The 24,246-nt window shown below is 34.1% G+C and overlaps 2 protein-coding genes across 2 annotated transcripts; one reads left to right on the forward strand and one right to left on the reverse strand.

Moving 5' to 3' along the window:
• Positions 1 to 240: 240 nt before the first annotated feature.
• LOC105322152 (protein phosphatase 1 regulatory subunit 14C) lies at positions 241 to 8,646 on the reverse strand. Its single transcript, XM_011420692.4, has 4 exons — positions 8,353 to 8,646; positions 4,163 to 4,249; positions 3,829 to 3,870; positions 241 to 2,858 (listed from the first exon to the last, which is right to left on the reverse strand). The coding sequence occupies exons 1-4, from the start codon at positions 8,611 to 8,613 to the stop codon at positions 2,817 to 2,819; spliced, it is 432 nt and encodes a 143-aa protein (XP_011418994.3). The 5' UTR covers positions 8,614 to 8,646; the 3' UTR covers positions 241 to 2,816.
• Positions 8,647 to 12,822: 4,176 nt separating this feature from the next.
• Positions 12,823 to 23,976, forward strand: LOC105322151 (uncharacterized). The gene is made up of 7 exons (XM_011420691.4): positions 12,823 to 13,339; positions 14,925 to 15,132; positions 16,613 to 16,732; positions 16,843 to 16,992; positions 17,370 to 18,974; positions 21,497 to 21,544; positions 21,641 to 23,976. The coding sequence occupies exons 1-7, from the start codon at positions 12,887 to 12,889 to the stop codon at positions 22,105 to 22,107; spliced, it is 3,051 nt and encodes a 1,016-aa protein (XP_011418993.4). The 5' UTR covers positions 12,823 to 12,886; the 3' UTR covers positions 22,108 to 23,976.
• Positions 23,977 to 24,246: the final 270 nt, after the last annotated feature.

A 24,246-nucleotide genomic window follows, 5' to 3' on the forward strand; every position in this document is an offset into this window, starting at 1 on the left:
CTAGTAAACCCAGGGTTTAGTTGAGGTTTACTTTCTGTTAGGTTGGGTCTGGTCGGTACTGTAGATATTCATATCTCAAATCCATATGTAACTTAGAAGCAAAAGCCAGTTCCTCTCGTATACTGAGCTATGTGAATTGAAGTTATTTTAACTGGTTTGAAGTTGAAGGAAATCTTTCATGACTGAGGGTATTGTAATAAGTACCACACAAAATCTAGTAGCTAAAACACAAAGAATTGCTAAAATCAAAATTGTTTTTTATTGTAAAATCAAATCTTCTACAGAAACCTTAAACAAATTATTGCTGTAATAAAAATCACCTAATCTTAAACATGCAAAAGGTATCAGCAGTATAGAAAACATACAAAGAAACTGTGACTAGTCAGGACAGGATGTTCCTGTCGCCAAGGAGACATAGTGGTCATGTGATGATGTTACCGTGACAACACAAAAATTTGAAATGACTTACATAAATATTATGTATATACATATATACACTTTGTGAGATGTTACTTCATATTTTTATGCTTTTCTTTTAGTTGCCTTTTCATCTTTGCTTATTCATTTTCATAAACTAATACATAAAAATACATCTCAAGTTTACATGATTTTACTCTTGCCTATAGAATGATTTTTTTTGTGCTTGTTAATATTTTAACAAAATTCAAAAAACAAAAATGAAATACAAATGGCTTAAAATAAGTTTATGTCAAGTTTATGTCAAGTGTACATGGTAGTGTGTCTGAAGAATATGTTAATGATTTTTAGAAAAGGTAATGAAAATAGCCCCAAAAGATGTTGTGTAAGATGCTTTCAAAAGGAAAATGAAGTTAAATGTCAGATTGGCAAAATATGTAAAATGCATTAAAAAAAATGAATATGTATTAACAAGATCAATATAAATACATGTGGATTACAGAAAATTAATTAAATCTCAAAGATAAATCAGAAAATTAATAAAAATGCCAATGTACAGCAAAACAATGAAACAATTTTGTATACAATGAGTATATTGGCACATAGCTCATAAAACAAATGATAATTATTGCTGAAATTACATCTTAAAAGGCCAGTACATTTGATTTATTTACAATGAACTTGCAAACTTTTTCAACTAACATCATTTATGCGACTGTATTCTACCAAAAAGAAAAAAATATGAAAAAAAATCAACAAAAAAGTCACACATAAAACGGCAGGTAAATGTACGTCTTTGAATTATTTCAGTTTAAAACGAGAGAAAATGTTTGTGAAAGGGAGGGGGATAAAATGTGGAATGAATTAAGGACTTGGTGGAGGGACTACTTAGAGCATGTAAAATCACAACCCAAAGGTGACAACCTACAAAATCAAGGCCAATTACTAGTATACACAGAAACTAAATTCAAACATCGTGTTTCTTATTAGACAACAATTACTTTTGAACAAGAAAATTTATATGACAATGAAGGTTTTTAACTCATAATTTTGATTATTCGAGACCCGGTAATATATAAAACCTATGCAAAAATGCACACACACACACAAATAAACTGAAACCTAGGTGTAAATACTTGAATTTAAATGTCCAAAACAACATCTAACTTTACAATATATAAAACTGAGAGGATCACGTGTTAAACCTCACTCTCCATTTCTGACACAAAGTAATAGTTTTCACTGTTGTGAATTGCGCCACAACTGTACACATGTTTTATCACTGAATTGTTTGTTTAACGTTACCTTCAATAACATTTAAGGTCATAGGGGCAAAAGTGAATCAAGAGAGATTATCTTAAATAAATGTCAGACCAAGGGCAGTTTATACAAATAATTAGCGATAATTTATAAAGTAATTCAAGTGCTGGTTACTTAAAATGAACCAAATGAGAGAGCACATACATGTAATCTACCTCTTAAGCAGCTCTGGAGGAAAAATGGAGGGATTTCGTAAGAAGCTGAGGTATATATATTGAACATAAAATTAGTCCCATATAAGGAAGTGCATTCTTGAGTGCCATTAGAAAATCATACATTTAGTGTCTTCTGCTGCTCATTTTTCTTCTTGGTATCAGGCTCAATAGGGTTCTTGGGGTATATAGAGAACTACCAAACTCTAATTATGGAGCTAAAGATGGTAAAATTTGGAAAATAGGTAAAAATTGCCTCCAAACAACTGTAAATTTTCACAAATTTAAGCCTTAAATGTAGAAACAGAAGGTAGAAAATACAGATATTTAGCACTTTGGGAAGATCGTTATATGCATTGAGAATAAGTATAATCATATAACTAAAACTGTTCAAGTCTGCCTTGCTTTTCAAATATGCTTACCTAGTATCAATACCCCCAACCACCAAATAAAAAAATAAACAAAAAAAAATAAATGAATATTGGCTTCTAAAACTATACCCACCCATCTGGACCAAAAAGCATCTTTAATTCAAGCACTTATAAAAATTTCTTATAATATACATATACACATTTACATGTATATTAATTAAATGCCAAAACATGAAATGTACTGTACATTAAAATCAAATGGTATAGAAATGACAGCATTTATTCTTGGTGTAATTTTAAAAAAAATGGTATCTGGTCTTAACAGTTTCTTACATGACTTGAATAGGTTCTTTTTATGTGAATGAATACTGTTGATTCTAAAAACTATACAAAAAAATTGTAGCTGAGTAGACGAGAATGAGTACAGTGTGTGTCAAAAGTTTGACCTGGGATGAACTCCTGTTTTGTGTTGTTTGCTGAAGTGTATTTAGTCCCTGATGAGATATTCACTGTCTCTTGCATTCTTTCACAAGCACACTGTGACCAAAAACATCTCTTATAATGTTTTTGATTTCTTTATCAGTTCATCTATGAACCTCTGAAAAACAAAAATATAGAGACATTAATTTCAAACGAATCTAAATTTACCAAAATAGATAAAATCTCTCTGCACATGTCTGAGAAAATTTCTTCCCATGCAAGGAGACTGAATTCAAGATTGCTAACACTTGTACACACTTGATTAGAGGGGGAAATACAAGTTTCAAATTTCTCCAACATTTAATTAGGTAGTGTGCAAAAGCATGACAAAATATTTTTTTTTCAAATTTTCATTAAAGGTGGTATGGGAGTGTGGGACACTTTGATATATTAATGTGGGTAAAAGTACATCATATCTGGAAGACAGTAACCCTCTATAAAATTTTCAAATAGTACCATATTTTACCATAAAATGAACTTTAAAAAATTTATTCAAACGGTAAAAATTGTAAAAACCCCAGTGAGATTTTAACTCATTACCTGAAGATCAGTAGCTGATGCTTTATCTTAATGTGATACAGTGTTATAGACATCACGAAGTAAAAATAAACCGTTACAGTGTCAGATTAAAGATAATTTTTTATTTATTACGAAAACAATCATGTACGTCACAATGTGGAGGTGTCCAATACCTCCTTAAATCATTTGATTTTCTTAGAAATTTAACAATTTTTTTTTCTTTCAAAAATAGTGCATGTGCTTATGTACAAAGCATTTAGTGGCCTATGGTAAGTCAAGGGTGATGTCCCACAAAAAAGGGCAATGAATAAGGGGCAAGTTTCATCAGCTCAGACAGACTTCCCACAAACTGCCAGACTGAGCAATCTGCCAGACATCTCTAAGATTTTTATGCAGAACATTGCACAGAAAATTAGATAGTTCAGATGGTTTGCACTAGTAATTTACAATTTGTTCGCTGGGTTGCATAGAAGAAAATGAGAAAACTATTGACAAATCCGTTAGATTGTTCCATTAAATAAGGCTTGTCAATCAAGTGTGAAATATATATGAGCTGTTTTATGGCTTACCTCTACCTCCTCCCTTGATACTTGTGCATTCACCAGCTCTCTCTGGAAAAAGAAATCACAACATCAATAAACTTTACATCTGAAACATTGATGGTAGCAGCACTTTGGAGGAATTCAGGAATTAATATGTTGGGTAGTGGGTGCAACATTTTTTAACATGTAATATTCTTTAATTGCTCAAACATTTGTTAAATGATAGCTAAATAAAAGCACAAAAGAGGTTTTTTATTACATTCTCAGCTCTGCGTTTATTTGCGCCAACTTGCTATGTATGTTCAGCGTTAAGTGTCTGCCCTATGTTTATGAGTATATCGGCATTTCATAAGCAGTTTACCTGTGCATATTCTCTTCGTTCAACATCTGTGTCTAGATTTAATACATCCTCTAGATCTAGTTTGCAGTCATGGTCGTCGCTGTCATCCTACAAAAGCATGTGGATTTACATTAAAAATGTTATAGCACAAGAGTATCTCCCAATCTGGAGAATGTCATATTGCGACACTTATCACACACTTTATCGCTGGATAAAATTGCCAAACAAAAAAAGAGAGACGCTGTTAAACATTACTCTTATTTTATGCCCAGAAACATTCGATCATGACTCCCCATTTCTCTCTGTTTTTATTGACATTCTGTGCTGAAGGGATCTAGTGTTTAGGGGCCTGGGTTCTTCCATAAACAAATGTATTAGTGTAATGTTTTATGTACATTCAATTACAGCTTGATAAGACACTGTTTTTGAAAGAGTTGTTTGTTTTTTATTATCTCTGTCTTCAGCGACCTTTCTCCCATAGATGTATACCCACCCTGCCAAGGTCACAGCTTGTGTAACTGATGTTGATAAACCTACAACACTAATCTCCTGTTTCTTTATGAAAATAGATTGCCAGGATCTTCCCTACTACAAGGCAGGATTTGAAAGATGACATGCAATGCTTCAAAACATCAAGCACTTTTAGATGTGATTGATAACAAAATGTTCATTATAATGCTAATGAAAGCTGTCAAACTTTCACAGTTTATAAGAACTGCATGAAATAGAATAAAGGTTTTCTTCATTAAAGCACATACGGTCTAGATCTCGTTTTATCCAAAGAAGAAAAAAAACTGCTAAATAATTTACAAGTTTCTTTTTTACAAGGGAACAACAATTTCCGCTGTAGTTTGTTAATAGGTAGGATCTGTTTGGTTTAAGTGGAGACGTTTGACAACTTCAGCATAACACCGCAGATTAATGTCCACCTGGGGACCGGCCCTGGACACAGGCTCTGCGCTGGGACAGGTACACTCATGGGACAGGTACACTCACACATTTTATCATCGTTGGCTTGAGGGCAAGCAGACCAGGGAATTCTCTCTCCTGTACAGGTGACAAGCCCCCAACACATAGACACATGAATTAGCAGAATTATTTCCTTCTTACTATTGACTGACCTTATCAACGGATACCCAACTGTTTACTCTGTTCAACTTAAACACTTCAGATCTTTAGATTATAAAGGGCACAGCCAACAGTATGTGAGAGATATATCCTGATACATTTTTTCCATATCAGTCTTTTTGCTTTTGATTTATAATTGCCACTGTACACACCATGCACTGTCGTGCACTTCCTTATGACATCCTGCAAAACCAAATGCCTTTTCTTTGGTGCATTTCTTTTGGATGTCGTCTTGACTGACTCAGAAGATTATTATGTTTTAAGGCTTTGCATTAATTACACATTTCACCGCAATAAACAAAACAACAATCCTTTTATCATTAAATATGAAAAGTCACACATGACTTTAAGTAACTCCTTCTTTGAGAACACACATATATGATGTTATGACGTCTTTGATATAGGCTTTACCCTTACGTGCATTTCTCTCTCTTATTTTTCTATTTTTTATTTTATTTTTCAACTTCAGCTAGGATTAATCATCGAAGTCAAGCACTCAAAAAACCCTCAGGAAAACTACACAAAAAGTGTATTCCAGCTGATCTGGAAAATGTTTACTTTAGGCTTTATTGTGGAATTTAGATTCAAAGATCTCAGATTTTTCCAATCTTTTTTGTGTCTTCTAAAAACTTTAACCTAAAAATTCAGAGATGCCACATTTCATTTACATTAACACACCTGATGCAAGTCAAGCAACTTATTTTTCTCACTTTGTTCCATTATCGGTTTATGGACTGATGATGAAAATAATTCACATTTTGAACAGCAAGCTGTTGTGATTACTGAATTATAAAGGTATTCAAAACTGAATGCATGAGGAACAAAGGGGTATGCCTCCTAGTCCAAAACTGTCCCATCTGTCACCCAAATGGCAGTGTAAATAAGAAGCTCTACCCTATTTCAAACTGCAATCCACTGATCAATTGAAATCACAGTAAAAAGTATTGATTGGTCGAGAACTGGGACAGAGGAACTAAATACATTGTGTGTGGCTTTAATTTCGTCAATACCCTGACGAAGGGTGGGTATGAGATCATCCTTATCAAGCACTACCCAAATACATACACTGAGAAGGCTAACTTGGTCATTTTGGATAGCTAGGATAGGAAACCAGTCATTGTTAAATGGACTAGGCATTCAGACAGGGACAAACTGTGTAGTATTATGATCATGCTTTTAAATCCTACTTCAGAAAGAAGTCTTTTATTGTAATAATCAAACCTTTAAAAAATCTGCCCATAATTTTCAAGTAACTTTCTATAACTCATGGATTATCTTTCAGCATAAGAAATTTAATGGTCCTAATGACAGAACACAAAACAAAGTGGATTGAATGAATACAATAGTGATAAAACTGATTATCCCTATCTACTATTTTAAGAAGACACAGTCACTAGTAACTTGGATAAATCTGCAGAGTTCATTGTCAATGAGTGTTGTGCGTGTTACTTTGGTTCCTAAGGCAAAACTGTGTCTGTATATTTATGTATGTAAGTAAATCCATCCGAGGCTGTAGCCTTCCAAATCAATACCTGTTTTACAACTCCCACATTACATCACATTTATCACAGGGTCCATGCATAATTAAAACCCCACAAAACAATTCCCAGCAATACCAGCATACCAATGCCAAATGGTAATGAACAAAGACTCTTAAAAAATGCTACATTTTTCTCTCTAAATGAAGTCTTAGAAATTAGACAGGCATGCAGTTTAGGGGAAAACTTGATAACCGAGAACAACATTGGTCTGAGGCAGTGAGTGTAACGACAAACATGGGGATCTATTTCACGGAGGAAATCTAAGCAGCACTTGACTCTTGAATATTAAAGCCAGCCCAGAATTACTGGGTGGTACCCAGAACATGACTGCATTACTAGGAAGATACTTGTTTTACTTATCATCCATTATCTTCATTCATATTTTTCGCCCTTGCCTCTTTGTGACATGAATACCTGGTTGCACTTGGATGGACCTTTACTTTGAATTCTATGGGGTGGGGAATATCTTAATAAATATGAACACAGCTGAGCTGGAGCTACACAAAAACCCTCAGATGGTCAGCAAGTGCTTCTTGGTCATGAATAACACATTGGGCATCTGTCAGTGGTCTTTATACCTCAAGCAAAAATCAGTGGCATGCTGCATTATATTCAAATTTGCAGGAGCTCCCTCTGGTCATAAAATGAAATGGCTTGGGGAATACCATGCATAAAGTACATCAATTACTTCAGCACATGGCTTTAGAAACATCCAATAAAAATGGAAAATATTGCTCTTTAAGTCTTTACACATACTATGGAAAGGGTTTTATGACAAGAATTAATCACCAGATTTAGATAATCAAACACTTCTTAAAAACTATTTTTGAACTCAGAGGGGAAAAAAAATGAACAGATGATGAAGGAAAAAACAGGTGTTTATGTTTTAGTGTATACATAAATTATCAGCAGAACACACATATTCACCAACTGCTAATTGAAAAATAATCAACATATTTATTTTCATAAATATCTGTAAATAAGCTGAGAACTAGGTCAGAGCTGTGTTAAATAAATAATTTGATTCCAAGGGCATGAAAAAATCAGCTGCACTTTATCTCTGTTTTGGATGCTAATTTTCACATGGATCTACCCACTAAATTGCCAAATCATTGCCAATGCAATTAAAATGAACATTAAATATGAATTAGTAAAGGAAATGGCTCAAAACCTTTGACTGATCACAGGGCTATCATCATGACACAATACTGAATGAGAATTTTTAATAATATAAAACATTGCACAATTAATGAAATGACAGCATCAAAAGTGGAGAGAATTAAGCAAAGAGAACAATTTCTTTTTCCTCCATTTGCTACAAGCTAGGGACTAATACAGTCACACTCTTTGAACGGTAATGAAAAATATTATCAGACAATATTGAAGAAACATCATTTCCACGGGAAAAAACATTCTACAATTTATTGTCAGTGATCAACTTTGAAAATCAATCCAAGTATGTGTGTCACGTTGTGCTTTTAATTTTTTCGAATAATCAAATAGAAAAAGTGTAAAAGAGCTAATACAGTTAAAGATTCGTACCTGACAATCGTACAGTTCCCTTAGTTTGTCATACAGCCAGTCTTCCACTGCCAATCTCTTACGAATCAACATCATTTGGTGTTGTCCATACTTAGCCGTTAAGTATTTCTGTCGTTTGTCCTTTTCTTCTTCTTTGTTTTTATGATTAAAACTAACATGTGCTTCCGCGGAGTTCTGTCGTCCAGTGGATATATTTTGATTAGGAGTATTTCTGTAAGAATCCACAGAACTTGCTTGACTATATTCCGTGTACGTCGCCATATCTGACACTTACATCAACTAAAGAAATATTCATCCGCGACGTTAGTTTTGTAAAATTTGTTTACATTTAAGAATTGTATGATTTGAAGCAATTACAAATTATATGTAAATAAATTAATAAAATTTTAACATATCTTTATTTCATTATACGACATATTTTTAATGAACTATATTTCTGAAACTGCAGGTGCTCTTTGTTTACGTTTTAGAATTTCAATATTACAGAATAAATCTTTCCGAAACGTAAACTTACTAGTGATTAAAAAATACATGTAAAAAAAATCAAAATCACAGAAACAAAATTTTATGTACAATGGTGTAAAAGCTAAATATCATACAAGAAAAAATACTAAGCTCATTTTAGTAACATGTATTTATTGGTTTTATTGAGATATGTTTGCCGATGAACGGCCGGGTAGCTTTCGCAGTCAAGTTACAGGCGAAGCATATTCGCGGTTGAGGGTGTTAACATGTACGCAACTTCAGCGCATATGCATGCATGTATATATGCAGGCACGTAGCATGGTGGGGGGGGGGGCTCACTTTTTTCGAAAAAAAATTCTTAAATCTACATGTAGAAAATTAACTAACAAAGGAGTTGCCGCACACTCCCCCCCCCCCCCCCTCGACTTTTTGGGAGTATGTACAAAAATGAAGTGAAAATAAGAAAAAGTAGGTATAACCCCCACCCCACCCCCAATGTAAAATCCATATACGACAGCCAACTGTCAGCTGACAACTGTCAAGATTTGGACAGCTGAATAAGGAAGCACTGTGGCTGGATACAGCTTAAGAAAAAATAATTTACAATTAAAGTTTATGCGAAGATGCATCAACTGGCTCATATATTCATACATATATAATATAAATCACATATATACATGTATATCTCTCTTTGTTACATATACTTAAGACCAAAAGTACGAAATAAATTCACAACCATCTTCGCTAGCCAATGGTTTTAGGTCCACTCCGCTCAAGTTCCCATTTATGCTGAGCGAAGTGGACCGAAAACCCTTGGCTAGCGAAGATGCTTCACAACAGACACTTTACGTTTAGAAGAAACTTGATACCTTTTATGTTAATGTTAATTATTTCATTTTAAATAAGCAGGAAATATAAATCAATTACATGGTTTTTTTTTACCAATATTCACCAGTGTATATGAAAAATTAATAATTGTATATAGGGTCTCAGAATATTGCTATTCTCATGATTCAAAGTCGCCTTTGAAGACGAGATTAAAAAAGCTGAATCTGAAATATTAAATTCATTTCCAAGGGGGGGGGGGGGGGGGATTCATATTTTGCTTTTGAAAATGCAGATATGCCGCACGACAAAGAGAGTCCTGGCTATTACTATTCATTCTTTATTTCTTTAAGCTTTGCAGCTCATCAGATTTTACAAATTAAACATATTAAAGTACAGAAGTGGGTATTTTACAGGAGCCCCTATTACATTGTACATACATAAATATGAAAAATTGACATAAGTAAAGGCGAAAAAAATAAAAAAAGAACAACATCTACACTTAATTACATATATCGTTTCTTAATTTCATACTATAATAAATGTATTTGCCGAGGTTACACATATCTTTAAAATTTTCGTTATTAAACAATTGCAACAGCTTGAACATCGATGGTTTCTCATAAAAATACTTTTTAATGTATTTTTGAGGGTATTTAATATATACTGGACACACTAAAATAAAATGGAATTCATCTTCAACATAATTTTTACATGAAAAGCAGTTCCTTTGGGCTCTTTGTGTATTATTGTACCTTCCAGTTTCGATAGCTAAACGATGTGAGGACAATCTTAATTTTGATATACACTGTTGAAATTTTACAGGAATTGACTTTCTAAGGTAATATTGAAGATAAAATCCATTCACTAAATATTTATAAAAATGACATTTCTGCGAATTTTCTATTTTACCAAAAATATCTTGTTTAGCCAAGTCTACGATTCGTTGATTTATGACTTTTAGAGTTAGTGAATCAATTGTTTGTTTATTCCAAACTTCATTGAACCCAATTTCATTTAAAATTTTCTTTACATCAGAAGCCCAATTTTTGTGTCCATGTAAGTCGCAGTTAATGTACATTTCTTCGTAACACTTTTGTATAATACAATTATTACTACACAACAGGCACGTAGCATCAGGGGGGGGGGGGGGTTACTTTTTTTTTTTTAATTCACTTATAAAAAGTAAATTAAGATATAGTTGCCCCCTTTCTTGGGAGCATGTACTATGGAAATAAAAAGGGAGGAAATTAACAAGTAAATTGTTTGACCCCCTCCCCCTACTTTCAAAACGATGCTACGTGCCTGATATACGGGCGCCTGTAAAGTGCGAAACGAAATCGAAACGAAACGAAACGAAACAAAATCGAACGAAACGAAACGAAACCAATCGAAACGAAACGAAACCAATCGAAACGAAACGAAACCAAACGAAACGAAACCAAAAATCGAAACGAAACGGAATTTAAACAAAACTAACATCAATTTTGACTACATAAGTGAAAATAAATTCATTGAAATAAATTTTTGAACCATAAAATATAACTACCTGTATGTTTCCTGTATGTTTGCCGCTGTAATTTTTAAAGCCGATTATCCGAAATTTGCAAAAACTATATAATTATGTAAATAAGTGATGTACATTCCTATACCTTTTAATATTTCTAATTTGTTTCATTAAATGATATTCGGACGTTTAAAGAGAGAGAGAGAGAGAGAGAGAGAGAGAGAGAGAGAGAGAGAGAGAGAGAGAGAGAGAGAGAGAGAGAGAGAGATGCCTTAACACTTATCAGCGACATGTATATACGCAAGTTTGGGAGAGTTTCGTTCGATTTCGTTTCGTTTCGATTTCGTTTCGCACTTTACAGGCGCCCCCTGAACCTCTTTCTGTACAATCTATCAAGGTGAATTTAATTTCTCCATCCCTGACAGGCTGAACAGAAAGAAGATGACTACTTGGTTCTGAAATGCAATTTTACAAATATCATTTTAGAACAATTTTTTAATTTTTTTAAATTGACTATTATATGCTTAATAAATAAACTTTTAATGTTAAATATGTATTTTGCATTGATATTTGTAAACAGATTTTAAGCCAAGGCGTCAAATGACTAAATCAGTGCTTATTCCCGTCAGATAACATTTTTAGCACATGCATAAAAACATTTCGTCAGCCTGAAAGCAGCTGGCAGCAAGCAGATAGCAGTAAGCAGTCAGCAGTTGACAGCTGAAATTTGGCTGTCGTATATGGAATTCCATACTATGATAAGTTTAAAAGGGAATCATCTTTTTCTTGTGCAATTAAATTTGGAAAGAAAAATATGTATGTTTATAAAAATGATACATTGCTCGAAATTGAAGCGCTGATTTTAAAAAATTATAAATGTTGATTTAATAAATACAAATACAGTTTAAAAATTCATACTCGTTACATGCACATAAAAATGAAATTCCAAGCACTGTATCTCGCTTTCAACTTAACAACTTTCAAGTATTCATATTTTGATTATGCATCAGTAAAAATAAAACCTTAGAAAAATCATTTTAGACATTAAACACATCCCTTGGCAGTTATTTAAATTAAGTAATACACTTTAATTAATATTCTTATGCATATATGGGTATATAAAATTGTTACAAACATGCTTGAAGCCGTATTGCGTTATTCGCGAAAATTACGCTGTAACGTTAGACCGCAAATGCCCCCCCCCCCCAAAAAAAAATGGGTGCTACAATGCATCATTATAAAAGTTACTACTGGATCAATTTTCAAACAATCTTAATCGTTAAATGTATATTCTAGAAATGTTTGCGGAATATATATATATATATATATATATATATATATATATATATATATATATATATATATATATTTATATTTATATTCATTTATGAGATTTGATATAAATTAAATGAATTTAAATTTGCATCTTACAAAGAATATTCGAAAGTTGAACTATTTACTTAATAAAAACACCAATTTAATTTAGAGCACCCTTTTTAAGAAAGGTGTGACTTATATGAAATACACACTAAGAAGGTGATTTTACACCTCTAAAAATTCCTAATTAATTAAAAAGCATGATATGTAATGGCATATACATCTCCGACAAATCGGAGAAGGGGGGGTCGGTTGAGTGAGGGACTACTTTCTTTTCGGTTTGTCAAAAAATTGCGCTTGCGTGTCATGAGAAGGGGGACTTCCGTTTCGGTAATACTTGTCAATGCGTTAACGTAAACAATGAAAATACTCTTCTATTTCGTGACTTTAATAGTTCTTGTGAACACCAAAGAGAAATTGAGTGGATTAGAACAATATTTTCAAGATCCTAGGTTTTGGCAGTTTGTGGAAAAACGTCTAGACTCCAAAAATGAAGTGAAGTCGAAGGTCCCCGATGTCCCTGATCAATCTCCGTCGAAACCAAAAGATCAATATGACCCAATAAACACTCATTCTGAGGGTGACAATTCAGAGGAAAATGTGCAGTCTGATAAACATCAAGCTGATCTAATGGAAGACACATTGGGGAATCTTTGTCAATACAGACCGAACGCTAGTTTGATAATCCGTTCCAAAGCATCCATCAACAATGGTGCTTTTTTTCTTAAGTCGTTCAACAAGAAAACTCGTGAAGAATGTGTTAATGCTTGCTGTTACACACAAGGATGCAATTTAATCGTGTATGAAAATAAGGTGCGAAAGAGACTTGGTGGTTATATACAGTTCCAGTACAATCACTAGATTACAAAGCTTGATTTACCTACATAGCTTTATTTACCTACCTGAAGTAGGTTTATTTGCCTACTTAATCATAATTTTGTCTTAAATGGGCATTTATACAAAAAGACTGCAGCAATAAATTTCAACTTCTGACTGATATGAAAACAATTCATCATAAAAATTACTCTTGGATATGTTGCTCTTTCAGCACAATTGTAGTCAAAGTTCTAAAAATGTTGGGACTATGTAAAGCTGTTTATGTGTTGCCAAAGAGTTACTTCAATAACAAAGAAGAACATTTCTTGTTAACATGATAATTGATTAGTCATAATTCAGCACAATGTGAAGTAATCACACTTATCCATGCCTCATCACATACATGGTGCCATATACAGTTACTCTAACAATAGAAATGCATGTTTTGCTAAAAACTGCTCAAAAGCAGCATTGTTTTGATTTTTTTTGCTCTGGGTTGCTTTTTTAAACCGACAAATTACTAGTATATGCTGACAGTTCCTTGCAACTTTTTGTCTGTTTTACATAAAAAGCAGAATTGCATAAACGTATCTAAATTTATCTACTTCAGGTAGGTAAATAAAGCTATGTGGGTAAGTCAAGCTATGTAGCTAAATCTAGTAATTTTACTGAACCTGATACATGTAGAACTGCAGAAGTTTAAATATTTGTTCATCTGAGACTCCTTTAATGCATAGAGCAGTATCAGTGATGACAACAAAGTCATATAAAATGATGATCAGCTTGTCAGTGTTTTAAGAAAGAAATTCCAGCTTCTTGCTGGTCAATTACAAAAAAAAAATAAAAAAAATGTTTAGATTTAGATTGATGAATGAGTGACACCAGAATTGCTTCTCAGACTCTGACATATGCCTAATTTGCTATATGAAGAGACTAATGAAGGAATCTCACTCTCAGATTACTTGTCTGTTGAATGTATTATTGTGAAAATTTAAGTACTGGTATGCATTTACTAAAAAAAAAATATCTATAGACTCTCATTGAATCTTTTTCTGGATACAACCTTTAGCACTTTGGGCTTAGTAATTTTTGCATGAAATCTCCAAATCTATACAATTCTTTTTGCAAATAAGAAGGATTTTTTCGTAGAGATTATACTTACAGTTGAACTTTGATATCTCGAATGCAATATATATGTCGGAGTGATTTGTAAGTTCCAAACATTTATTTTTTTAACTAATTTACACTCAATATCTCGAATGCTCAGATATCTCTAAGTTTTTAAACAGTCCTATCTAGTTTGAGATAACGAAGTTTGGATGTATTTATCATTTTTTTAATGAAATACATGAATTTGATTCAAGCTGATATTTTATAAGTGGATCAAGGAGTCAGTTATTCTTTAGAAATGTTTTACGGTAGTGTTTATGTAGAAACTGAGCTAAATCTCTGTAAATTTATACAGGAAGACAAGCCTACCAATATTTTTGATCAATTGAAATTTAAACTGCTCATGCTCTAATAACTGTATTTAGAAAAGGCTTTTCGGTATGTACCGGTATATTTCTATTTTATTTTGTAGGCTGAGCACAACTGTTACCTTTTTAACTGTGGAACACCAAGTAAATGTCTGTTTGCAGAACATGCCAATTACACTTCAATGTTTTTCCCTAACCACGCGGCACCCAGTTCATCTTCAACAGGACATCAACAACAACATGAAAATGAATTGGAGGGTCTCCATTCAAAAGAGACTCCCAAGCCAACTACCAATGCTCCTAGAAAAAATGGTATTAAATTGGTTTTTATAAAGTGTAAAAGTAGAATTTTTATTAATTTGGACATCTTTCTTTTCAACTCAGATAATAAACATCATAGATTTGGAGACAAATGAATAATTTGCATCAGTTAAAAATCTCTTTTAAAAATTTCCTTAAATTTTTCTGGGAGGTGGTAAAAAGTCTGGTATCTTACTGCTGAATAGAAATAGCTATATCCAAAAATTTGAAACATTTTTATACCCCCCGCAAACAAAGTTTGGGGGGGTATATAGGAATCACCTTGTCCGTCCGTCTGTCCGTCCGTCTGTCCGTCTGTCCGTCTGTCCGTCTGTCTGTGCAATCGTGTCCGGTCCATATCTTTCTTATGGAGAAACATTGGAAGTTCTTACTTCACACAAAGATTGCTTATGACCTAAGGGTGTGTCATGACCTTGACCCAAGGTCATTCGGGCAAGGTCAAGGTCACTGGCAGAAAAAAGTGCAAAATTCGTGTCCGGTCCATATCTTTCTTATGGAGAAACATTGGAAGTTCTTACTTCACACAAAGATTGCTTATGACCTAAGGGTGTGTCATGACCTTGACCCAAGGTCATTCGGGCAAGGTCAAGGTCACTGGCAGAAAAAATGCAAAATTCGTGTCCGGTCCATATCTTTCTTATGGGGAAACATTGGAAGTTCTAACTTCACACAAAGATTGCTTATGACCTCAGGGTGTGTCATGACCTTGACCCAAGGTCATTCGGACAAGGTCAAGGTCACTGGCAGAAAAAAAGCAAAATTCGTGTCCGGTCCATATCTTTCTTATGGGGAAACATTGGAAGTTCTTACTTCACACAAAGATTGCTTATGACCTAAGGGTGTGTCATGACATTGACCCAAGGCCATTTGGGCAAGGTCAAGGTCACTGGCAGAAAAAGTGCAAAATTCATGTCCGGTCCATATCTTTCTTATGGGGAAACATTGGAAGTTCTTACTTCACACAAAGATTGCTTATGACCTAAGGGTGTGTCATGACCTTGACCCAAGGTCAATTGAGAAAGTTCAAGGTCATTGTTTCAAAAAAGCTAAATTCTGTCTGTGTCATGTCTTGTATTAAGGGAAATATTAGAAGCTAAAAATTAACAGTTTTCAAAAATAAAGCAATTGTTATTTATAGAAAATGGACAGTGAAATAGATTCATCCAATATTTTCTATAATAGCAAAAAATACACGCGTTATGATTTTTTTCTTGGCGGGGGGTATCAATTGTGAGCTTGCTCACAGTATCTCTAGTTTTTAACAAATTTCATATACCAGTTAAATTTATTGAGAAGGGAAATTAAAAAGGTACCATACAATAAATTAAATCTTACATGGTCAATTCATCAACTTAAAACAATTGTATATCTGTGACTCAGTTTCTGGTTTTATAGGTACGGTAACTTTTCATCTTTGATAAATAATGAATAAAATACCACCTTTGCATCTTAGTCTCAACTGATTTTACAGTTCCTTTGTATGGGAGATGCGACATTGACTGGAATGAGGAATGTAGCGATAGAAATGCTGAATGCAGAGATGGCATTTGCAAGTGTTCTTACGGATATCATGCTAAATATGGAATATGCAGTAAGTCTACAATACCTATCATACTGAAATTTGTGATTTGTGCTATAATTTGAAAATTTCAATACTAAGGATGTATGTTAACTATTACAACAATTTATTTTGCCTTGTAGGAGTTGACTGTCCCGATTCTGCATTTGAGTGTGAAAACAAAGGCCAAGGGTTCAATGTCCCAGAATGCATCTCTAAAGACCATGTATGTGACGGACAGCCACAGTGTGCGGATGGTTCCGATGAGGAGACATGTGCCCCTCCTCCCTCAGGTATGTAAAATCAAAATGCAACACAAAGATATGTCTACAGAAATATTTCAATGTCCTATTTGTCTGGTGAGTTGAAGAACAGAAAAAAGAGTCACAAGAGTTTGTTAATTTTTCAGGTTGCTGCAATGCATTAAAAAAAAAGCATTAAAATTTTCAAAATTTTTATCACTTTTTAGCTTTTTACACATTTTGATCAGTAAAATACTTAGAATACTGAGATGATGGAGGACTGTAATCAACTCAACAGTTTCATTGATGTTTGAATTATTGAGATTTTTTAATTGAAATTGATCAGCTTTGTTCAAAATATATTTACTGATGTACTGTATATTTCTTTACTAATGTCATGATAAAATGTTATTAATAACAATAATTAGCAATGACAACAACCACAACCACAACAACGACTACGACTACAGCCAAACCTACAACACTGAAAGCTGTTCAGCAGATCCTCAGCAGACAAGGTGTGAATGACCAGGTCCTACCCCAATACTTCCCTAGTAATGTGAACAGGTTACCGGTAGGATCAGATACGAGTATGTACAATGGAAATGCATACTACTGGCCATCTGGATACAACCCCTTGTATGGAACACAAAATGTTCCTCAAAACTATGGAAGGTTCCAGCCTGGTGGAGTTCAGTATCCATATGATCCAAGGTTTTACAATTCCTATGATAGCAATGGTAGACTAATAGGTACAAACAATGGATACATAAATCCAGTGCAAGACTATTATGGCAAGTCAGCCACTGAGAGTAAAAGTCATGCTCCTAGTTCCCAGGCTGATTTAGGAACAGGGAATCCAAAAGGTTCCAAACCTTATTCTGGAGAGAGATACTTTAACAGGAAAGTTGCACCTGTTCCGCAAGGAAGAGACGGAGCACCAGTTTTGAGTAAACAAGTAGCTTCAGGCCAAGATCATATATTGAAATCGACTAGTATGCCAACAACAGTTCTTTCCACCCTGCAGTCAGTTTCCACTAAAGGTAGCTCTAACAAGTGGAAAAGTCAAAATCAACAAACAGATTGGAACCAACCAGACCAGACTGGATGGAAGAGCAGTTCTATCAAAAATTCAAAGAATCATTTCCGGAATGATGTCCCAAGCTGGAAAAGTGATGATAAAACACAGGATCTGGCCCCAGACAGTCAAAATGAATGGGAGAAGACTCCAAACTCAGCACATGATAAAATGGATCAAAAAAATAACAAACTAGAACCAAATGAATCAGAACAACAAACATCTTCAGATTCCATGAGTTCTCCACATTCTGACAAGAACTTGCAACCGGAAACGGGAAATCAGGAGGTGCCTGTGCCACACCGTGATGCTGCTCCTGAGAGGACTTGGAAACAACATACAGAATCTAACATGGGCAATCCCAACCTTGGCAGTGAGACAAATATGCAGAAAAATGCAGAGGATGCTGGAAAAGGCAGAATAAATGAAGATTCTCGTGTTCAGGGGAATACAGATAGTGCTGAATCTCAAGGAAGGAAAGGTCCCATAAATCAAGATGGTGGACAGTCAGGGAAATTAAATGAACTGCAAGGATGGACAGAGAGTACCAATAGGGGTAATGGACAGACAGGTACTAATCACAAACAACAGAATAGCATGGCAAGTGGAATTCAAAGCCAGGGAAGAAGCAGGGGAAGGTCCAAGGGTAGAATAAGTGGTGCCTACCACAGGAAACAAGGGATCAAGGATCGAAATCAAATGGCAGATAAATCAAGTAAGCTTCACAAACAGAAGCAGAAGGAGGTACAGCAGAACACAGGCTATGACAATTATCTCAACAAGAATCCCCTGGGAGACCAGCGCAAGACATCGGGCCACAGAAGGCCATTACATAGGTACGACGGATCTCGCTACCCATTCTACGACAGTCCCTACTCCTATTGGAATTATGACTATTATAACTATGACGATCCTAGCAAGAAGTACCCTTCTCCCGTCAATCAAGAGGACACAGGTACCCAGTGTTGTCTAGCTGTTGTCAGGTTGTTGTAGACACACAGGTTTTGTTGTTGTGGATTTTTTTTTCTTCCTTATATTGCAGAGTAGTCTTTTTTTTTAGCTTGTGAATGTAACTGTTTTTGTACAGACTATGGTTTTCTCCCTTTTCTCTGTATTTTTACATTATGAGTATACAGTGGAGCCTCACTTATCCGGACACTTTTGTCCCCAGGCCAAATCGTCCGGATAGGTGAAGCGTCCGGATATCTGAATTGTGATATTTACCTTTAATATTTATGGAAACATAACTCATAAATTAATTATACAATTAAATATTTTATTTTGATAGCCATAAGCACTACAAAAAAAGTTTAGTTTTTTTTTAAATTAACAAAACAAAATATTGTTAAAAACATTATTTAAGGTACATGTTTTTTCCACATGAAACCAAGCACTACATTCTTCAAGGCAACACATGTACATGTACATAACAATCACTGTATTAAACCGATACTTTTATTACATTCGCATAACAAAGCGAAGAGAAGAGAGTCGGTGTTCCACTTTACGCTGACAAATCTTTTTCTTCAAGCTAGCGGTGATCGCAACTCTCGCTCTCTTGGCCGGTGGTGTTGACATGTTTGAAGCTGCTCAACATTTGATGATTGAAAATGGGTGAAAATCTGTATATATTCCCTTATTGATAATTGTCCAAGCTATTTTTTCATTGACAGAACTTACCCAAGCTAATTTTACGTATCCATCTTTCTATAGAGTTAATTGCACGAAAGCGATATTTACAAGTAGCGTGAACAATCATCCACGCCATGTTTGGCATAAATTATTATTACACTGTTAATTGAACACACGCTATAAAATTAATGTCGATAAGCTGAACATCCCAAGCTGTCTTAATAACTATCGTAAACAGAACTCAAATTATCAAATATTTCATTTCAATTACGTTTTAAAATGAATAGGCGTACGAACGATCTAATCACACTACGATTAATAGAATTTTAATTCAATCAATAGTTGACTTTTTTAAACACAAATTAAACAATTTTCATGACATTTTAATCAAACAATAACAGTTCATAAGTTAAATGGCGACAATTAAACATGTCGCATCCATGGTTATCGTAATATCCTCGGGCGAGTACATAACGTGACCAGGTGACCCCGATTACCGGACGAAGGCATTGTTTAAAACCAACAACCAGTGTCAGATGTTTTTACACCAATTTGCACTTGCGCATAAAAAACTTTTGTGCCCCCGAACACTTAAATGTGACCGTCCGGTTAAATGAGGTAAAATTTAAAGGAAAATTGTATTATGTGGTAAAATTTGACCGTCCGGATCCGGAACGCGGAATTCCGGATAAACGAGACAAATTATTGTGTAAAAATTCCGTTCCCAATAAAAATCGACCGGTAAGTGAAGCGTCCGGATATCTGGCGTCCGGATATCTGAGGCTCCACTGTATATGTATTTCGTTTTTTAAAGTTTTATATTTTTCACTATTAAAGTGTCATCAATGTTGCACATTGTAGTGAAATAAATTTTGTTGTAGTGTGAAGCTGTATGTATGGGTTTTTTTTTTTTAGCTGTATGAAATTATTAAGCAAAAAAATGTTGAAATTTCATATCTATACTGGTACTGTACCAATTATCGGCTAAGACCAGTTATCGGCTAAACATAGAGTTCAGGTTAACAGCACGCGACTATCTGAGATTTTTTAATTCAGTGGTCTGTTTAGAATAAAGAAAAGTAAGTTTGCTTGCAAACTTTCTTGAATATGTTTTAAACATGCACTTAAACGATCATCGTTTAACGCTAATTTACATCTTTGCACTTTCAGCAGTGGGGGATGTGACATAATAAGTTAAAAATAGAATATTACCTCTTTGTAATACGTTAGTATATCCCTTAGATTTGATTTGACATATATTATCAATACATAAAACATGCATAAACAAAGGGAATTCACTTAATTCCGAGAGATTCATAGCGCAGTTGAACGCCTGATTGCACAATTATGTATTGAATAGTCAACGATTTTGGGTATTACCGTATGATAACAAACGAATAAGTTTATTAGGTTTGTTTATGTATCATAACCCCTACGACCTTTATTCTGACCCCACAAGGGGCATAATTCAAATTACATTTGAGCAAAGTATAAAATCAACATGTACAGGGATTTTACTATGTTATTATCACGAAGCCGATAACTGGTACAGTAAATCGTGAAAACTCGGCAAATTCAGGGCGTGCTAAAAATCACAGAACAAGATTTTTTGGGTTCTAAATAATGATATAATCTAACAGATGGATAAATAAGGAGTTCACCATTTAAAGTATGTCAATTGTTATCCAAAAGTATCAAGAAATAAGGAAATACGAAAAGAAAACGTTAAATTATAGCCGATAACTGGTACAGTGCCAGTATGCTTTTAAAAATTTATTTTAATATGAAATCTTAATTTTCAACATTATGTTGTGAGATTATAACAACTGTTTTTGTCTACTCTAGATTACAAAGACTCTATGGTGGATGAGGAAGGAAAGAATGTTCCATATGGTATGATTCTTCTGATAAAAATAATTGTTTGGATTTTTTATCTTCAAATTAATAAATTCAGCATAGTTTTGTACTGTTGATATATGTGTTTTACAGATACTACTCCAAAGCCCACACATAGACCTTCACCAAGACCTAGACCAACAACGCCGGCAAAAACAACCCTGGCACCCGACAGTAGTGCTAATAAAGACAAAGACCCAGACCAGAAGACAAGCATCAAGGAGAAAGACCCTGATCTACAAACCGCAGACAATAAGCCAGCACAGCCTAGTCCAAAGACAGACAAAACACTGACCCCCAGCAGCAAAAACTCCACCGCCCAAAACGTTCTGGACAGCAGCGGATTGGGAGGGGAGGTGGTGGAGAGTCATGTGGTGGTGGAGAGCCCCACGGACAGCCATCAGGGCCCCATAGTGGCCCTGGGCCTCGGGCTCGGTATCACTGTTATACTCTTGTTTTTTGTGGGTTGTCGGTTGCGGAACGTTAAGAGGCGTATCCGTAAAGGACGGGCCCTGCATTCTAATGAAGCAGATTACCTGATAAATGGGATGTATCTGTAGGAGAAAGTGTACAGAGCACTCTAATCTAACGCTGTGTAAGGGTGTGTTTACTGCATTTTAAACTGGGGTGGGTTACTGATAAAATTTGATATGGCTAGAAAGCATAAAACTGTATCTGGCCTAATTACATTCCTTGTCCATCCTTTTAGTCATGGATGTTCAATCATGTTTACCAGTAAAATAGATCAACAAGTAAACACTAAACCAGTTAAATTTTCACTTATTGAAAAGTGTCTCTGGTTTTGTTACCTTGACAATAGGGGACACTTACTTCAGGTTTTTTTCATTTTTAATAAAAAGATAATAAAGTGGAATTTGCATTTTTTACTTACCGTACATGCAAGAAATTAATTTTACACAGATGATATTTGTATTTTGCACATGCATGTAAGGCATAAATTCCACAAGCTCAATACTATCCCCACCAAAAGAATAGGTTTGATAATGTTATTCTGAATCTCTGATACTCCGGGTTGTACGTACAACTACATTTTATGTGCATTTTTGTCATGACAAATGAACAAGCCAAATTGTTTGATACTTTTCTACAAATATTATTATAAATCTGAGAAATCCACTAAAAATTTTAAGCAATATTGTGATGCAATTGTTTTGTACCAGTGCAGCGAGTCTTTGCTTATATATTATGTATTAAGTTTGTACTTTACTGTGCATTACTTGTATTGATTAAATTTTTTTTCCTGTGATTTGAACAGAAATCCATAAGTTTGCCCTGGTTTTCTTACTTCGATGTTCTTGTGCTGACATTTATTGTAAAAGTATCTACCGTAGTATATATATCTTAATTTTTTCCTTTGTATTTTTTTTTATTTTGTGCAGACAAAAAAAATGTGATAACATAAGGTTTTATCTACGCAGTTGGATAAAAATCCTATTATTCTAAGTGTGTAGGTTATGTACTTAGAAGTTTCGTCACATTCTGTTACATTTACATTCCATTCCTTAAAATTGTTTGTTGTTTCAAAATTTTATTTAAGAGACTATTTATCTAGAGTTACACACTGTAAGTACAATATGTACTGTATTGTGGTGAATCAAAACAGCCTGCCTCATTTTTTTATTAGAATTTTTTTTTATTTCAAGGAGAGTAGCTATAGCATTTACAGGGGAGATAACAATATCAATTTCTTTACGAAATTTATATACATATACCTATTTAAGTCTCATGGGATAAAACGATTAGCTTTTTTGTGCAATAAAAAGATTAGATATCTGATAGATTTTAAATTGTTAAACACAAACTGCAATACTGTTGATTGGTATAGTGATCTTCTCGTTCTTGGTTGTGTTTTTTTTACAGAGAGACATTCCAGTCTATTTTCCTTTTGAGTGCATTCAATTATCATTATAAAAGTCAATGTCTTTTATTTAATTTTCAAACCACTTATCTGAAGTGAGGGAGTTTTATTTGTAATGCACTGTAAAATGAAATTGTAATAAGACAGTACTAGTACCGGTACATGTAATTCTACGAACATTCCAATTACTTGTTCTTATCTTGTAATGTACATTTATACAGTCAAACTTTGTTATCTCGAACTAGATGGGATTGTTTAAAAACTTCGAGGTATTCGAGATATCGAGGGTAAAATACTTAAAAAATTAGTAATTGGGACTTACAAATCACTTCGACATATCCATTGTATTCGAGATATTAGTGTTTGAGATATCGAAGTTCAACTGTATTTATCATTTAGCACTCCCTCAAAATGTTACCTCTAATTTACAACAGGGTCTTTGGTTGTGGAATTTAAGGATCTGTATTTTGTAATGTTTCTGTCATTTTGTTTTCTCTATTGTTAGCATGTATTGTTATTTGTACTTATTAAAAGATCTGGATTTCTAAAACACTCTTCTTATGAAATATAGACACTCTATACATAGAAATAAAGCAAGGCATTTCCAGCATTTCATCAGTTATAGATAAGTTTGGTCACAGACACAATGGAGATTAATTCAATTAGAAATGGCAGAAAAACCTCTATAGCAGAATGGCTAGACCCGTATATATTCAGTCCTCAATTAATACCTTGTCTATTGATATGTTTAATCAGTGTAAGCATAAAATTGATATCTAAAAAACTCAAAATATCATCACCTCCTTGCTCCCATATTTCA

This window comes from Magallana gigas, chromosome 6, assembly GCF_963853765.1.
Source record: "Magallana gigas chromosome 6, xbMagGiga1.1, whole genome shotgun sequence".
Classification (NCBI taxonomy): domain Eukaryota; kingdom Metazoa; phylum Mollusca; class Bivalvia; order Ostreida; family Ostreidae; genus Magallana; species Magallana gigas.

Bases quoted from the DNA above. Each gene is read 5' to 3' on its own strand.
- LOC105322152 (XM_011420692.4), bottom strand. From the start codon at position 8,613: ATGGCGACGTACACGGAATATAGTCAAGCAAGTTCTGTGGATTCTTAC. The intron at 4,250-8,352 runs GTACGAATCTTT...ATGCTTTTGTAG, and splicing joins GGGAACTGTACGATTGTCAG to GATGACAGCGACGACCATGA. The intron at 3,871-4,162 runs GTAAACTGCTTA...TTCTTTTTCCAG, and splicing joins AACGAAGAGAATATGCACAG to AGAGAGCTGGTGAATGCACA.
- LOC105322151 (XM_011420691.4), top strand. From the start codon at position 12,887: ATGAAAATACTCTTCTATTTCGTGACTTTAATAGTTCTTGTGAACACC. The intron at 16,733-16,842 runs GTAAGTCTACAA...TTTGCCTTGTAG, and splicing joins TGCTAAATATGGAATATGCA to GAGTTGACTGTCCCGATTCT. The intron at 21,545-21,640 runs GTATGATTCTTC...TGTGTTTTACAG, and splicing joins AGGAAAGAATGTTCCATATG to ATACTACTCCAAAGCCCACA.